The sequence below is a fragment of the Panicum virgatum genome, chromosome 1N (genome assembly GCF_016808335.1).
Source record: "Panicum virgatum strain AP13 chromosome 1N, P.virgatum_v5, whole genome shotgun sequence".
In the NCBI taxonomy this organism is placed as follows: Eukaryota; Viridiplantae; Streptophyta; class Magnoliopsida; order Poales; family Poaceae; genus Panicum; species Panicum virgatum.
The window spans coordinates 66,553,296-66,570,260 of NC_053145.1; the positions used below are offsets into that span (position 1 = coordinate 66,553,296).

The 16,965-nt window shown below is 46.1% G+C and overlaps 3 protein-coding genes across 12 annotated transcripts; 1 reads left to right on the forward strand and 2 right to left on the reverse strand.

The window, feature by feature from the left end:
• Positions 1-55: 55 nt before the first annotated feature.
• LOC120657714 (pentatricopeptide repeat-containing protein At5g66520-like) lies at positions 56-2,274 on the forward strand. The gene has a single exon (XM_039936130.1). The coding sequence runs from the start codon at positions 84-86 to the stop codon at positions 1,650-1,652; it is 1,569 nt and encodes a 522-aa protein (XP_039792064.1). The 5' UTR covers positions 56-83; the 3' UTR covers positions 1,653-2,274.
• On the reverse strand, positions 1,790-6,425 carry LOC120653791 (probable cytosolic oligopeptidase A). Its single transcript, XM_039931461.1, has 17 exons — positions 6,363-6,425; positions 5,950-6,312; positions 5,673-5,796; positions 5,478-5,554; positions 5,217-5,360; positions 4,906-5,136; positions 4,735-4,825; positions 4,192-4,313; positions 3,842-3,949; positions 3,526-3,771; positions 3,281-3,426; positions 3,084-3,201; positions 2,630-2,789; positions 2,502-2,533; positions 2,330-2,395; positions 2,123-2,194; positions 1,790-1,985 (listed from the first exon to the last, which is right to left on the reverse strand). The coding sequence occupies exons 1-17, from the start codon at positions 6,423-6,425 to the stop codon at positions 1,905-1,907; spliced, it is 2,244 nt and encodes a 747-aa protein (XP_039787395.1). The 3' UTR covers positions 1,790-1,904.
• On the reverse strand, positions 6,242-16,479 carry LOC120657712 (two-component response regulator ORR3-like). 10 transcript variants are annotated; one of them, XM_039936129.1, is made up of 9 exons: positions 16,184-16,479; positions 15,836-15,977; positions 15,668-15,744; positions 11,019-15,440; positions 10,544-10,656; positions 8,095-10,411; positions 6,965-8,019; positions 6,820-6,866; positions 6,242-6,702 (listed from the first exon to the last, which is right to left on the reverse strand). In XM_039936129.1, exons 7-9 carry the CDS (start codon positions 7,077-7,079, stop codon positions 6,466-6,468), a joined length of 399 nt encoding a protein of 132 aa, XP_039792063.1. In that variant the 5' UTR covers positions 7,080-8,019; positions 8,095-10,411; positions 10,544-10,656; positions 11,019-15,440; positions 15,668-15,744; positions 15,836-15,977; positions 16,184-16,479; the 3' UTR covers positions 6,242-6,465. The 10 variants fall into 10 exon arrangements, 4 of the variants coding, with proteins under 4 accessions (XP_039792063.1, XP_039792061.1, XP_039792060.1 ...); XR_005668276.1 differs by lacking the exons at positions 6,242-6,702; positions 6,820-6,866; positions 6,965-8,019 and having other exon boundaries at positions 9,441-10,411; positions 11,019-11,481; positions 13,107-15,440; positions 15,894-15,977; XR_005668275.1 differs by lacking the exons at positions 6,242-6,702; positions 6,820-6,866; positions 6,965-8,019 and having other exon boundaries at positions 9,441-10,408; positions 11,019-11,481; positions 13,107-15,440; positions 15,855-15,977.
• Positions 16,480-16,965: the final 486 nt, after the last annotated feature.

Below are 16,965 nucleotides of genomic sequence, written 5' to 3' on the forward strand. Positions count from 1 at the left end.
GCAGGTTGGGCCGCCCACGGCCCATACCAAGCCCATCTGATTGATTGATACACCAACCAAGTGGGCCGCGAAAAGAGTGAGTCATGGCGGCGGCGGCGGCGGCGCTGCAGCTGCTGTGCCGGCCGTCGCTGAGCGCCGCGCAGCTCCGGCAGGTGCACGCGCAGCTGCTCACCTCGTCCTCGCCCCTCCTCGCCGACCGCTTCCTCCCAAACCAGCTCCTCCGCTCGCTGCACCCGCTCGGCACCCTCCGCCTCTTCCCGCGCCTCCGCAGCATCCTCCCGGCCTTCCGACCAAACAACTACGCCTTCTCCTTCCTCCTCAAAGCTTCCGCCGACTCCCCAGGCTCCGACGTTGCGCGCCTCGTCTCCTCGCTACACGCCCTCGCAGTCGTCCTCGCCTGGGAAGCCCACGCCTACGTCGCCAACGGCCTCATCCACGCCTACGCCTCCCACGGCCTCCTGCCCTCCGCCCGCCGCCTCTTCGACGGCGCTCTCTCCTCCCGCGCTGCCGACGTCTGCTCCTGGACGTCGCTCCTCACGGCCTGCGCCAGGGCCGGCCGGCTGGGCGAAGCGCGCGCCCTGTTCGACGGAATGCCCCGCAGGAACGACGTCTCCTGGAGCGCCATGCTCAGCGCCTACGTCGCCGCGGGCGGCTTCGCCGACGCCGTTCGGCTGTTCGAGGACATGCTCAGGTCCGGCGCCCGCCCCAACAGGGCGGCGGTGGTCGGCGTGCTCACCGCCTGCGGGGCGCTGGGGGCGCTGGAGCAGGGCAGGTGGGTGCACGCCAACTGCTTGGTCGCCGCCCGTCGTCCCTGTGCTTCGGGACATGCAGATGAACGCGTTGGGGTCGGGGTCGGGGTCGGGATGGACGGCGTGGTGACGACGGCGCTGGTGGACATGTACGCCAAGTGCGGGAGCCTGGACGCGGCGAGGCAGGTGTTCGCCGCCGCCACGCCGGCGCAGCGCGACGTGTTCGCCTACACGGCCATGATCTCGGGGCTGTCGGACCACGGCCGCTGCCGGGAGGCCATGGAGCTGTTCGGGGAGATGCAGGCGGAAGGGGTGCGCCCCAACGAGGTGACCTTCATCTGCGTGCTCACCGCCTGCGGCCGCGCGGGCCTCGTCGGCCGCGCCAGGGAGATATTCCGGAGCATGGCCGCGGAGCACGGCGTGCAGCCGGGCGTGGAGCACTACGGGTGCCTGGTGGACGTGCTCGGCCGCGCCGGGCGGCTGAGGGAGGCCCTGGCCGTGGTGCGCTCCATGCCGATGAGGCCCGACTCGTACGTGCTGGGCGCGCTGCTGAGCGCGTGCGCGGCGCAGGGCGACGTCGACGTCGGCAAGCAGGTGGTGGAGTGGCTGGCAGAGCAGGGGCTCGACCACAGCGGGGTGCACGTCCAGCTCTCCAACATGTACGCCGCCTGGAGCGAGTGGGAGCAGGTGGCCAGGGTCCGCCGCGCCATGGACCAGAGGAACGTGGCAAAGGTGCCAGGCTGCAGCATGCTGGAGGTGGACGGCGTCGCCTGCGAGTTCGTCGCCGGCGACCGCTCGCACCCGCGGATGCGGGAGATCATGGCTGCCGTCACAGAATTGCATGGGCACCTCCGGCTCTTGGGAACAGCTACCCTCGAGGATGCATGGGCCTTTTTGCTTTGACGACACTGGTCGGATTATACTCAGCAAGCTAGCTTGCCAATGGTTGCACCCTTGAACGGCATGGCATGGCGAGCGTGCGAGTAGCAGCTCCTTCCCTCCGTGGCGTGCGGTGTGCCTTTGCAACTTTTCATCAGCTCTGATTAAAATTCAATGTGCAATTAATATAATATAATGGTGTTATCACGTCAAACGGCTCATGTTGTACCAGGATACTGAACGAGCTATAAACCTAATTCTGCTCAGCTGTTGTGCCTAAGAAGCAACAGGAAGCAAGCCGTTGTGCCTAAGAAGTGGCTCAGGTGAAGGCTCCCGTCCTCGGAAAGAAATAAACACCTGCAGTCAGGTACAAGAGTGCATTAGTTTCAATTGCACAAAACTCAAACCAACCGAAAACAAAATTGTACAAATTGCATTGCTTGCAACAGGATGTAAACAATCAGTCCTAGATGGGAGAGCATGCTAAGCCTTACCTCAAGTGGAGACTTTCCACCTCCAAGTGCAAGAACTGTGTCTCTGAATCGTCTGCCAGTTTCCTCAATTGCCTACTCAAAACAGGAGTTCATAACATTATAATTATATCAATGTAAATTGGTTGAGAGGATGAAAAAAAAAAGTTGACCTCTGCCCCTCTCTGTATACCTACAATCAATCCTAATTTCCCTTTGGTGAAAACATACCTTCTCATTATCCAAACCAGCATCTTCAAAAGCTGAGAATGCATCAGCTGACAATACTTCAGCCCACTGCAAGGACGATATGAGAAGATACTGGTTTTAGCATATCGTCAAGGAGCATTCAAGGAATATAAGGTCAGGGAAGAAAAGGTATTCATCAAAAGAACAATGATACCTTGTAGCTGTAGTATCCAGCAGCATAGCCACCTGCAGGTTGTCAATAAACAAAAGAGTTAACGAAATCAGAAGCCATCTTGTCATGAACTCAAAAACTTGATAAACACGTTAGACAACATTGCAAACCTGCAAATATATGGCTAAAGCTGCACAGGAATCTGTCCTCGGGCAGAGGAGCAAAAACTTGTGTTCGTTCTGCAACTCTTCGGTCAACATCATATATGGAGAGTGAGCCATAAGGATCATAAGTTGTATGCAGTTCCATATCTACACTGGCAAAACGTATCTGCGGAGGGAAGTCCAAGAGAAAGGAGGGTGAAATGGCATGGACTAGTCCTTTATAACAACAACAACAACAACAACAACAATAACAATAATAACATATAAGTATAAGCAGAAAAAGAAAGCTTATGCTACAGCATTCATAAGGCATACCAAGAATTAAGCATGCAACAACTTCAAAACAAAGAAAGAAATTAATAGCATGACAAAAGTATGGTGTATGTTATGTAACCATAATGGCAAAAGTTACTACAAGTTAAAACTTGATGACACCATGAGTAGAAACAAACTAAGGCACCTGGCGCAGGCTGAAGGTGCCAGCACGGAAATTCTTTGCAGCAACAAGCTTCGCATAAATTTCTTCTGGAAGGGTTTCCCCAGTTTCGTAGTGTTTTGCAATGCTCAAGAGAGTATCCCTGTTACAGCAGCAACAGATCAATTAGTTACTCGAATGGGAGATTTGAGCTAATGCCAGATGAGATGGACCCATCATACTTGTGATAGCACCAGTTTTCCATGAACTGGGAGGGTAACTCTACAGCATCCCATTCAACTCCACGAATACCAGCAACATAGCCTTCATCTTGCTTAGTAAGCATATGCTGAAGAGCATGGCCAAATTCATGGAACACAGTTTCAACCTACAGAAGACACATGCAATGCAATTTCGTTACTATCATAATCAGGCACATTGTACTTCAGTACTTCCTCCAGATATCCTCACAAATATTATTACTTACCTCACGGAAGGTCATGAGACTGGGCTTATCACCAACTGGTGGAGTCTGATTGCACACCATATGAGCAACAGGCAGCCTAGAAGGCAAACCATTGCGAGCTAGGACCCGACTGCGAGAAAACACCACATTCATCCAAGCCCCTCCACGCTTTTCAGATGGTCTTGAATATGGATCAAAGTAGAAATAAGCAACAGGGATATTGGAAGAGTCTTTGACACAGTAAAATTTGACATCGCTGTGCCATACCTGAAACGCAGTCGCTTGTCAAAAATTTGCAGAAATGGTATTTCGTGCAGAAAAGTGAACAGGTACTTACAGGAGCTAGTCCATCTGCAGGTTCAACGCTCGCCCCGAAAAGCTTATTTGCCAGAGTGAAGAGGCCATCCATAACCTTGGGCAGTGCAAAATAAGGACGCAGTTCTTCCTGCAAAGGCAGTGCTCAGTTACGCTCAATGATTGTTTCTTTCTAGGCTAAAAGATATAGTGGCACTTTAGCATGAGCTCATATTGAAAATTGAATGCAATTCGGAATACATGTCTAGAGGAATGAAAATCAAAATGGACTGAAGAAGAACATCTTTAGAGAAGTACTAGGAGCAGACTAAAAGAAACTTTGGAGCTTGCGGCAGAAATTATGAAGATAGCTAAGTCAAACAATGAGCAAACCTCATTGATATCATATTTAGACTCCCTCAGTCGTTCACTCCAGAACGTAAGGTCCCAGTGAGTCAAATCAGTAGCTTCTGGAGAACCAGAATCTTTCGCAAAGATTTTTAGATCTTCCATATCTGAAAAGATAAATCAGCAGTGAGATGCATGCCAAAGAAAGAAAATGATGTTCAGCCTAATGTCTCCACACATGAGAAGATATGTGCAGATTAAAAATACCATGCTAACAGATAATTGTAGCTACTTCTGTTGGCTGATCTCAAAGGCTAACACAAACAAAAAGGTTTGAAACATAACTGCAAATGTAAAAATTAAGCTACAATACAAGTAATCCAAAATACATGTATATTTAAATGCTGCTAACTATTGAAGTTGTAGTGGAATAGGCAAAGTTCTGGATCCATGGATAAAAACTTGATATGTTAGTACAAACCTTAAAGCAAGTGATGCAAAAGAAAAATACAAGAAAGTAGACAGCCTCCTCACTGTGTCCAAAAGAACTAAACAATAAAGGAAGAACAACAATGCGGTTGGCTGTACCTTTAACAGCATGATCCCAGGAAGCCGCACGCAGCTTCTCGAGAAGCTCTCCAACTCGTTCAACAGTTGCCATCTTCTGAGCCATGCTTACCTACACGGTATAATCAATTAGTTAAACACAATAACTGCACACTCCTCTTAATTCGGGGAAAGAAAGAAGCGCACAATCACCTCAGCATAGTTCTTGTATCCAAGAATTTTAGCCTTCTCTAGCCTTAACTTCAGAATTTGAGTGATGATATGGGTGTTATCAAGTTCACCACTAGAGGCACGGGTTAGATAAGCACGATAGACTTCTTCACGGAGAGCCCTGTTGCGAGCGTGTTGCATAACAGCGATATAACTTGGTGCGTCCAATGTGATGACCCAAGGTCCATTTTCAGCTGTAGCATTTTCATGACCCTGGCAATATTGCTTGTCAGCATAAGGACTAATAGAGGAAATAGCTTCTCAGATTTCATGCCAGTGTTTACCGCTCATACCTTTGACACGGCAGTTTGTGCTGCTAAACCAAGGGCTGTAGCAGGCAACCCATCAATTTCTTTCTTATCAGTAATTAATTTCTCAAATTTCTTTGTTGCGTCCAGCACATTTTCGCTGAACTTTTGTGACAGTTTTTCAAGCTCCTGGAATGAGGTTAGCACTCCATTAACCACATAGTGAGGTACATGAGCAGAAATGACAAGAGACAATCAGACATAAATTCGTGAGTCGGATTGTGGAAGTGATATCTCTGAGCTTACTTGTTCGATTTGGTTGAATTTCTCCCTCTGTTCACCCTCAAGTGCAACTCCACTGAGAACAGCCTCCTTTATTTGAGCTGATAATGGAGAGAAGAAATACTATTAGCCTACTGGGATCGCTGGACGTGAGAAATAAGTGATGCTTTATCATGGCAGGACAGGAGAGGAGGTTGTGTGTCATGCAGAGAAGGTCACCTTCTACTATACGTTTGCGAGCATCAGTGAGACTGTCCCAGTCAGAAGAGTTTCTAATGGCCTGGAAAGCTTGGTAGATAGGCTTGCTCTGGCCCAGCCTTAGTTGAAACTTGACTTTGTCAGGCTGTGAAACGAAAGAGAAATCCACTGGGTTGATGAAATCCATCATCAAGCATACATACAGATGGATGGTAGATGAGATGATATACGAGTCCAGTTGGTAATGCAAGGAAATCCTAATTATTATATTATGTTGAGGACGCTCCCACTCCCGGACCTGGACTTGCTCGACGGCGGCGCGGAGATCGGCAGAGTCCTTGACGGCCTTGAGGTGGTCGACCATTCCCCAGATGACCTCGAGCCTGTCGGTGATGCGCTCGAGCGGCTCGACCAGCTTCCCCCAGGAGGGCTGGACCCCCTTCTCGAGCTCCTCGAGCTCGCCCTCCTGCGAGCGATCAAGGTGAGATGAGAGCCCTGTCCCGTGGTTGGGATTGAAGTGGGAATCTGGGATCCGATCCAATCGAATCAGTGGCGAGAGGTAACTGGATGGACCTGCTGAATGAACCAAACAAAATGCTCTGCTCTGATAACAACAACAACAACATATACCACTACTAGTAAGTAGTAACCATATTTGCGACTAGCTAGACACACACAGTGGTCGATGCCATCATGATCCACAAACAAAACAGCCTCGATTCCATCCCAGTCCGGGGTCCTCCTCCAAGGCTCCAACCCTGAACTGAATGTCATGCCTGCACTTGCTCCAATTGGTCAGTAGTATTGCATTGGATTAGAGGGTGAGGCGGCTGCAGAGGCGCGACACATCCGACGCCCGCACCGGCTTGATGAGGAAGTCCTCGGCGCCCTCCTCCAGACACCGCCGGATCCTCGTCGGCGAGTTCTCCGACGACATGATCACCACCGGGATCTCCCGCAGCTCCGCCGACTCCTTCACCCGCTTCAGGAGGTCGTAGCCGCTCATCTCCGGCATGCAGTAATCCGTGATGATCATGTGCACATCGCGGTCCTGCTTCATCAGCACACGGACATGCATGTACGCAACTCATTTGGTCAGGAGACCGACGAACGAACGATCGACAACAAGATGCAAACAATAATGAGAAACAAGAGTTAGCTTACTTACCAGGCTGAGAACCTCCAACGCTCTCTTGCCACTGTCCACCGTCGTAACTGGATATGCACCATGACCAACCAAACAAAAGAAATGAAATTCGAATCCGTCAAGGAAACAGATTGTCAAGATCAAACTGCAATCACAGACAACACACCTCGGTATTTGGAGCTGCGGAGGAGCCTGGAGATGACCGCACGGTCGACGATGCTATCGTCCACGGCCAGGACGTGCGGGTGCGGCGGCTCTGGCGGCACCGTCATCGTCGACATGCCTCCTGCCTGCTGCAGACAAGTGAGAAAAGAAGGCAACAATACATGCCACCATTTTTCTTTTATTTATACAGGCCAGCTTACTGAATACTACTGCATGCTTATGTCTAGGATCTTGTTTAGTTGCCTTCAAAATTCCAAAACTTTATAAGATTCCTCATCACATCGAATCTTTGAACACATGCATAAAGTATTAAATGTAGCTAAACAAAATAACTAATTACACAGTTTGTCTATAATTTGCGAGACGAATTTTTTAAGTCTAGTTAACCCATAATCAGATAATAATTACCAAATACAAACGAAAGTGTTACAGTACTTTACACCCTAAAGTTTACGCAACTAAACAAGGCCTAGAATACGAAGCCAACCAAGCAAAGCCCAGAGCAGGAGACGAGATCCAACCAAATCTGGAGGCGCCTCCAGCTGCCTTCCCTAGTGCCCAAACCCGACATTTTTCTATTCGAGTTCGCGGGCGGGTCCACATGGATTCTTTACTACCTGTTTCAAATGGCACAAATTTACAAGATGATGATGATGATGAGGCCCTCGCCCTCCCCTCTCGCCTCATCATCTACGCACAACATGATTACATTCAACATAGGGGATTAAACAATAAGCTCGATCTGATCCGTTTCATTCTCGAGCTAGTCACCAGTGGAGCTTCATATAGTTTTTTCATAATCACACAAGCGCTAGCTACATCTCAACTGAATAGTTCATTCAAACAAGAGTATCATCCCCCCAGATTGCAGCCAGGGAGCCTACCAGACAGCAGCTGCACTAAAGCATCCACACTGCAACGAAGCATTTTTCCATGAGAAAGGATACTGGCGCACGAACTATCCTCATTCAGCATATCCTCCGGGAGGGAATCTTTCTCGTACATTTTTTTGCGCACAGCAACTACCACTCCCACCACACCTGTTCTACAATTGAGCTGGCAAAAGCATGCAATGATTCACAAATTAATCAAAATTTAATAACTCGGAGATTCTGAAATGTGATGTCTGACCTTATGCCGGAGAATGGAGAACCCTTTTCTCTAAATAATTCCTCAAGTCAGTTTCTCTGCATATGGACTTCCATACAGGAGCCCACAACCAGGACATGGCGTGTGGTAGCAACGTGATTGGTCGCAGAAGAAGGATCAATCGCTGCCGCCCATCAATCTTGAGAGCTGTGCTTTTTTTTTTCTTTATGACACATTATATTAGTACATACTTCAGAAGTGGCCAAGTGTTGGCTGTTCAACAAGGAGCTGCTGCTCTCGAGTCAAGATCAGGGATCAGAAGCATAAGGTCAACTCAAGAAAAATACAACTAAGATTTTGCTTCTGAGAAACAAAAGAACCAGACGAATGGTTTCAGTTGAGCTTTCAAATTTAATGCAAAATAGGAACACATATTCTTACAAGGTTAGTGAAAACAATTCGTAAATGATTTCAAAGGCTCAAGATGAATTTCATGAATGATAACATTTAGTATGGTTTTAGGTACCTGAAGCAACAACCACAGAACATTGATATGGGTTTCGAGGGGACAAGGACAAACGTACAGGCAGTGTAGCGGAATGGGGTTCTTCGACTCACAAGGCCTCACTCGTCCTGTTGACTTTTTATTAAAAAAATTAAGAATAAATAGTGTGTATCACACAACATGTCTTTAAGAAGTCAGAATCATATCTTTCAGCAGCCAGATAGCACTAGGGGTCCTCATTCAGGCTCTAAGAAAGAAGAGTTCGAATAAAGCATTAGTGCTTTGACATGTCAACAGATCTCAAAATCTTATTAGGTTGACATTATACACTCAGCCACACTACTTCTAATTGCCAAGATATTAAGTCTGGGATCTATAACTTATTCAAGTCAACAATGTTACTGTAGACTTGAAGCATCCATCATTGTCTGCCGACCTGATGACTGCAGGGTTGCATCAGTTCAGCTGACAACTAGCAGCATGCAAACAATGCTGCACAATCAAGTGGCGATTGACCCGGCAGGAAATCGGACAAGCCTTATGTGTAACACTGCCAGGCTATTCCTTTGCACAAATAATGAATAAACATACTCAAATTGATGTACGGCAGATGACAAGGGAATTGATTGTTATGCGAAATGAGGTTCTGATACAAGGAAAGCATAATGCAGGATTAAATTGAAGTGAGCTATAGTTCTGTATTAGTACCAAACATGTTAGAATAAAAAAAACGAAAGTATCTTGCATCCTTGCACACATCTGGTTAAGACTTAAGAGCATAATTAATCCATAAGATAACAAGCAGCAACAACATAGCCTTTTTTTCCAAGCAAATTGGGGTAGGCTAGAGATGAAACCCGAAAGATAACAAGAATCTCAATAATTGACTCGCCACAAGAAAACGGTATCAATTATTTCAGTGCACAGAAATAGAAAAGTACAAAAGTATGACAAAGCTATAAGATTCTATTTGGAATATATATGCAGTACCAACATGAAATGCACAAACAAATCCTCTCTCTTTTGCACCTATTACCAAAAAGTTAGTGTATTCTACACCAGAAAAACACTTGGACAGCACAACTCATACGAAAGAACAAAAAAATACTGGACCTGAGAAGCACTCATCTAAACTGCTATCACCACAAGAAATGAGGCATTCTAACATATTGCACGTGAGCTACTGATGTCAACATATTTACCAAAATATACTGATATGTACAAATGTGCCCCAAAAAAAGAAACTCCAAAGGATGGACTTCTCTTTTCAACAATTCTGAGATTTATGCACAACCGCACAAGTAACTTAATCCAGAGGTGATTCCATACATTCCACGAGGTGAAAATCTTAGGAAATTCACATACCACTCTGTACAAAAGCTCCATCAATGGTCCCACTCTCTGACCAGTCTTGCTATAGAACTGTTACTCATCAAACTGTACTTGTTGTATCCCAGTTGCTAGAAGATTCACCACCAAAACAATTGAACCTGTTTCCATCACAGGCCTCTAGATGTTCTTGCGAGGCTGTTCAGAAGGTGAACTGTGAGCATTCTACTGAGCATCTGAAATGCATGAAGGTAGAGGGGCATTAAGTGTATTGGTATCATTACAGACAGGTTCACCGCACCACATCTGCTAACTCGCATGCAGTACTGCACCCAGTGCTACTGGTGATTGTGAATAACAGGTTCCTGTTTCCTCTGCTGAAACAGCTAGTCGTGAATCTTCAAGATCGTTGATTGCACCCATCGGCAAATCTCCCCAAGGAACATCTTTTGAATAAAGCTTTGCAAAAGGCTTTTCTGCCAGAGCAGGTGCAATCTCAAGCCTGAAGAAGACCTAGGGACTCTTCTGTGCCCCCAATCATACAAAGGCAGTAAGTAGAGTTCAACTATGTTGTAAAACCAGGTTTTAGCAAGTGAGAAACTCGCCTCAGTAAAGAAGATAGAAGTTCAAGGCAACATCTGAGGGTGTGTGACTCACCTCATGGTCCTTGTCTAAGTCTTGAACTTCCTCTTCCATATTGTTAACTTTAGTGCCTTTTAGTTCATTATCTGTGCAACACAACTCACGCACTTTACTTGCCTCAAGAAAACCTGAAGAAGAGGAGGCGTCAAATAATAAAGATGCATATATTCTCTCTCCAATGAAGTCAGGCAGTATAATTATACTGTCCTGTTTTTTTCTTTTTGATGAGTAACTATAGTGTCTGATAATATTTTAGATAATGGAAGCACATCCCCTGGCCTCTGCATATAGTTATTATTATTGAAAAAGGAATGTCAAACTGCCCCATTTACTTTGACATTTTCACTAGCATTATCGTTTCTCTGATTGTTTTTTTCTTCTTATACTCGTATTTTGTTTTCCTCATCTTAGAAAAAAGTTGGAATGCAAAATTTGTGCATCAAAACAAACCAGCACATTGAACAGCAGTAAGTTCATTCCAAAGGTGTACCTTCTTCACTTCTAGCACTTACAGGCAGTACTTGGAGAGTCTCCAAAGCACAAGCGGTACTGGAACTACCAAGATACTTCTCAATTTCCTCGCCCTCATCCACGAAGGTCATGCCCACCTGACTAAGCACCAATTCTGGTCCTTGATGTTCTTGCTCAAAAAACCCTTCATTGACGCTTTCAGAAGCTTGAGTGCAATTACAATTTGAAGTTTCAGTGAAATCCCGGCTTTCAATAGAGTTAACCTCAGTTTGAGTTCTGACTATCTGCTCACAATCGAGGGCATTTTCCTTTGGTGACTTATTGCTCTGTTCATCACCAGAAATCTTATCAAAAGTATCAACGTCTTCCACTGAAGGATCAGGAAATGCTTTCACAGAAAATGTTACAGAATCCTTTTTGCTGGTATGTGAAGCAGAAGCACACATCAGATTGTTTGAAAGACTTTCAGATGGTGGTGTCTCCTGCAAATTAGATGGATTTTCTTCTTTAGGATCAAAAGATCTTTCTTTATCTGCTGCAAATTTGTTGACGCTCACTAACGACCATTTCCAAGCGTCAACTTGATCAGAAAATCATGAGAGTTTGCATTTCTTACACGTACTTATATTCAATAAAGTCCCTAAACAACATTTTACCTTCTAGAATATGCAAGTTGTGTTTTTGAGCTAATATGCAGGTTGCAAGCACACTTTGGCCCAGCAGAAAATCACAGAAAATATCAGAGTACCGATTCAGGCTCAAATTGACCAAGTGTAGCCCAAGAACCGAAGCAAAACAAGTCAAGACAGGCCAACCCCAGCGTGGATCAAATAAGGAGGCCCAGACAAGCCCAACCCCCAGCAGTTGGGGGCGGTTGGCGGCCAGGGCAGGCCGGCCGACCAGGCCCATGGGCCCCACCGCCACAACTTTGCCACATGGCGCCTCCCTGTTGCTCTTTTAGGTCGGTTTGGGGTGCTGCGGCCGGTGGCTCCCTCCTATAAATACAAGGGGTGGTAGAGAATAGGACACACACCTCACTTCACTCACCTCTCAAGTTCCTTCTTGCATGGTCTTTAGATTTAGTGGAGTTTAGGAGAAGTCTAGGAGTCATCGAGTCGCCGGAGTTGCTCGAGAGTCTGGTATGGGTTCATCTCTAGCTCTCTCTTGTAATATTCGGTCGTTTGTAATAGAATTAGACTATGGTTACCGATATCTGTTTGAAGTATATTCTGAGTTATCGAGTATATGCTTCTTGTCATGGTTGCATTATTATTCAATGATCTCATTGCATAATTGCCCTGTGCTGGAGATAGTTAGTCTTTTGTTCCTAGAACTCTATCAACTGTTCTAGTATTCGTATGATTGCTCTAGTGTGATGTCTGTCCATCCGGAGGGTGGGGGCTCCGCGCAAGACACTAGAGTATCCCTTACTAGTATAGACATGGTGTCTAGATTAGCTAAGAGTTGCTGGATGTCAACTATACCCATGGTTTGTAGAGGTAGCCGGCAGGTGGACAGCCCTATCCGAGTCTTTTAGTAATCCTCCACGTTCGGTATGGGGGTAGGAGGTACATAAAGTCGCCGGGGTGTACGGGCTCCTCCTGTTACTTCGATAGCGATCTCCCTGTTGTGTAGTTTAATCTCTGACAAGCTAACTAATGAGAAAGTGTAGATATAGCTAGCCTAGCACAGTGACTCGAGCTCTGACTTTTACCTTGCTCCCGGCCTAAAGCAATCTTTATCTTTTATTTATCCAAGAGGGTAGTTTGTGTGTGTGTCACACTACCTCCTACCATGTTATTATCTTACCCCTGTTTATGCATGAGAATATTCAATCTAGATAGAGCTCACGAACTAATCTATATACTCTCCCACTCATCGTCTTCCCTGCGGAAATATAAATGACACCCCGGTATACTCCCGGGTAAAATACTACAGCGGTATTCCGTGCGCTTGCGGATTTATTTGTGGCTCATGAAATACTGTCACTCCAAACTTGGCGTCTGCGGGCGTCATCGCCAGGTGACGTTGGTGGGCGCCAACAAAGTTCTATCAACTTGTCATCAAGAACAGATGAGGAGGATCTCGAGTGCTCTGGATGATTGACCTTGTCTGTAGTAACATAGGCCCCAGGGAGTTCAACTTGTGACTGAGATGGTGATTTACTGATACCTTGTATATCTCCATTCATGGTTGCTTCATCAGCACACATAGAATCTGAGACATTTTTTTTCTAAACTATCAACCTCATATTGGGAGGTGGAAACAATTGCTCTTTCAGGTCCTTGAAAACCAAATGCAAAATTATTTTCAGATTGCAGCTTAGAGAAACCCTGAGCAGCTTGCAAGCTTTCAGATGCATCAACTACTGGACCAAGTGACCACAACAATACGTCCAGGGAGTTCTCAAATTTTTCGACGCCATTGCCTACATCAGGAGCTTTCAAACTAATGTCATAATTTGAAGAAACTTCATGTTCTAAAGGAGCAGTTGCTTCCTTGCTGACATTAAGAGTTTCTATCATGTTGATTTCTGGAATAAGTTCAGAAGACCTTGCATTGTCTGTATAATTCTCTGCATGCTTCACATTGGGAATTATCATGGAGGTCTTCTCATCAAAGCTGAAATCATGATGATTTTCTTGTGCCGGAAATGTGCCACCCCTGAGAGTTCCGGTCAGATTTACCTCTGAAACACATGAAGATGATCTGGAATAGAGAGAAAATATTTCCAGGTTTATTTCCTGGTCTAGAGATATGAGACTTTCCTCAAGACCAAAATTAGCTCTCTCAGATGTCCTAGGTAAAGCTTGTTTGTCACCATGAAGAGACTGGGTTCTATTGCTTTCTGGAATACATCGAGAACATTCATCGCTATCTGTCCAACTTTCTCCACTTTTAACCTCATCTAGCAAGATGGAAGTGTCCAGAAAAGCAAAGTCCATTTCATCTTTAGAAACAGAACCTCTTCCTTTACTAGCAAGAAATTCTTCATTTTCCATTGAGTTGGCATATAAATTGTAAGAATTTGAGTTACTTGAATAAGCTTTATCATTACTAATCTCATTTGAAGCTAAGAAAATCCCTGAACCAAAACTGCTGTGGTGTATTGCATCGGATGATGTTTCCTGACCGTTTTGAAGAGCTTCCATTATGTTGGGTTTGGGATGAGTTCGACAGACACTGAATAGCTCATCGCATTCTCGGCATCACCGCCATCTGCTGAAGGAGCGACAACATCATTTTGATGGTTAGATGCTCCCTCAGACAAGCCTTCCTTGACAACACCCAGAACTTCAGTCATCTCAGCACCTGTACTGCGTGACAAAAATTCTGATGTAGCAAATGAGTCCTCAAAAGAATCGACCACAAGTGGATCCAGAAAATCTTCCTGGCCTTTCTGCTCCGGTAAGTGCACATCACATCTTTGAGCATCACTGGAGTCCCCATAATTCTCTGCAGGTAATTCCAGAGATGCTGGGTGGTTTGATTCAGGAGCAACAGAAAAAATATTGGGAACTGCAGGAACCTCCATCATATTGGAATCTTGAGGGTGCAAAGAGAAACCTTCAGTTCCATAGTCTGGTTCAGCAGTATTGACTAGAGACATACTCAACAAAGCCTCCCCTGAATTGACAGCTACATTGTCCCCATCCATTTTGTCTAACTCGAGTGATTTTTTATCGCTGGTATCCTTGCCTTCCTCCACAACTAACTCCGAAGGGGATAAGAAGCTCAACTCAGGACTGATCTTAACAAAGCAGAAACCTCCAGTAACGTCCTCTTTCTCAGTCTCTTCACTGCATAAGGTGAACCCTGAAGTCCCCGAATGAGGCTCAATATTTTTTTCTGCATGTGAACTAACTAAAAGCTCCTTCTCCAAAATGAAGGGCATCCAGTTGTCCTCTGCTACATTGAACTTGGAAGATTCATTCTCAACTCCCCCATGACGCAACTCTAGGTCTGATTTGGGCACAGTCTGTGCTGTTTGCACAGCATCTTCTTCAGCCGGACATCCATTTGATTTTGGGCAAATCGATGATGAACTAAAGTCAGCATGAACTGTAGCATTTGAAACTATGTGCACAATACTGCAACCAGGTAATAATGAGTTTATCTGCAAAGTAGAGCAAGCCGCACCATCAGCTCCTGATTTGCTATGGTGTTCCACGGTAGTCCCTTCCAGATGATTTGGGTCCTCTGGATCATCAGATAAATGCTCAGCTAACCACTCGATTAGTTGTCTGAATGCGCTGTTGTTGGTTATGTGTGTTTTATCAGAACATATTGGCTGGACATCCTTGCTATGGCCCCAAGATACATCCCCTCCACCATCATCTCTGAAGTTAACACTCGAACTATGGTGTTTTCCAAGTTTAGAAGTTTCTGCAGGATCAGTATCAGATGAAAAATTGGTAGCGTCATCCATAGGATCACATTTCTGCATCAAACAAACAAATACTTAATTACAAAGAATGGAAGAGAATGGTCATGCACTCATGCCAAGAGAAAATGGTCGAGATGATGCAAATTACAGATACGTGAAGTAACACTTGTACACTGAAGCGATTTTTTTTAAGAGAGAGAGAGAGAGAGAGCAGTAACAGGCAGACAATATCATAAGTAGCCACCTATAACAGAGAATTGTAAAGAAGGAAGAAGACGAACTTTGGCACTGTTTTGGCGGTTGGCGTGAGACACGGAGTCATTTTGGTGCTGGAGCGTTTTCTTGTCCTTGGGATCAGCTGCAAAGGAAGATGAGTTTGTTTGGTTAGATGGCAGGAGTTTAATTGGCCTCGGGGTGCAAGATATGAGAGTTTGATCGAGACTACGCACGCGTTCTGGTGAAGCGTACAAAGGCAGCGTAAATGAGCGTAGCTAGAGCAGGGTTTACAAGCATGGGCAGCAGCTGAAGAGGTTGCCTCCAGTTGAAATTCCGTCTTCTGGCCCTCCAGAATGCATAAGCAAAGAGCAGCAGCTGGGCAATCAAGATTGGAGAGAAGGCAGCAGGGCATTAGTAGTATAGGTAGGTGAACTGATGAATGGATGGCAGCCAATTGAATCGGGGGGATCACGGATCGCCTCCAATGATTAGTACGTTACGTGTGAGCATAAATAAAATCGAGGGGGAATTGGATGGAATACGCGCAGCAGCGAAGCGCAGCGGAGTTGAGAGATAGAGACCTCGAGGTTGAAGGAGACGAAGGCGAGGTTCCGACCGAAGCGGCGCGGCGGCGGCGTCCCCCGGTCGGCGGGCGACGGCTGCCTCCTGACCCGGGTGGAGGTGGGTGTGGGTGTGAGCATCGTTGCGGCGGCAAGCGGAGGCGCGGAGGCGGGAGTAGACGGCGGAGAAGAAGCCGATGGAGCGATCGGGGGTGGCGTCCATGCGCGCGCTCTCCTCCGGCGGCGTGGCGGCGGCCGTTCCGTCGGCTTTCCACCTATTTTCTGACTGCATCCCCTTGTGTCTCTTTTCCTTTGATTTTTTTATTGTTTTTCTATTCTGCTCTATACTATTCTACTATATACATACATGTTGGTAGTACGGAGTAATAGTTGTTTTTATAACTGTATGTAGTAGTATTTTAGAAGAAGATTGGGGGGTTGCAAATGAAAGAGAAAAATGTAAACGCAGCGAATTATTATTCCTTTTGTTTCTCGTTCCTTAGTGGTTAGCATGTTTGTCCTGGAATTTATCCTGGCAACACAGTAACGCACGGGTTTATTCTGGTTCCGGCCGCGGGGCCGTACGTCCAGCAAAAGGGTGTGCGAGGGCACTGTATTATCTTGCACCCGGAGTGCTTGTATTAGGGGGTACAAGCGAGGCGAGAGAGGGAGGGAGGCTCTCAAGTCTCTGCTAGAAGTGAAGTCGGTTGAGGTGAGTGCTCAATGATGCTGAGAGTGTAATGATGATCGCGAGTGTGGGTGACCGTAGTTGCTGGTGTCAAGAACATCAGAACCCCCTTAAA

What these genes read in the sequence shown, in the direction of transcription:
- LOC120657714 (XM_039936130.1), top strand. Translation starts at nt 84, where the DNA reads ATGGCGGCGGCGGCGGCGGCGCTGCAGCTGCTGTGCCGGCCGTCGCTG.
- LOC120653791 (XM_039931461.1), bottom strand. Translation starts at nt 6,425, where the DNA reads ATGACATTCAGTTCAGGGTTGGAGCCTTGGAGGAGGACCCCGGACTGG. An exon ending in GAAAACTGGTGCTATCACAA is followed by an intron (nt 3,202 to 3,280) that starts GTATGATGGGTC and finishes CTGCTGTAACAG; the next exon opens with GGATACTCTCTTGAGCATTG. An exon ending in GTGGAAAGTCTCCACTTGAG is followed by an intron (nt 1,986 to 2,122) that starts GTAAGGCTTAGC and finishes ACCTGACTGCAG; the next exon opens with GTGTTTATTTCTTTCCGAGG.
- LOC120657712 (XM_039936126.1), bottom strand. Translation starts at nt 16,454, where the DNA reads ATGCAGTCAGAAAATAGGTGGAAAGCCGACGGAACGGCCGCCGCCACG. An exon ending in TCGTCTCCTTCAACCTCGAG is followed by an intron (nt 15,978 to 16,183) that starts GTCTCTATCTCT and finishes TTGATTGCCCAG; the next exon opens with CTGCTGCTCTTTGCTTATGC. An exon ending in ACCGCCAAAACAGTGCCAAA is followed by an intron (nt 15,441 to 15,667) that starts GTTCGTCTTCTT and finishes TGTTTGATGCAG; the next exon opens with AAATGTGATCCTATGGATGA.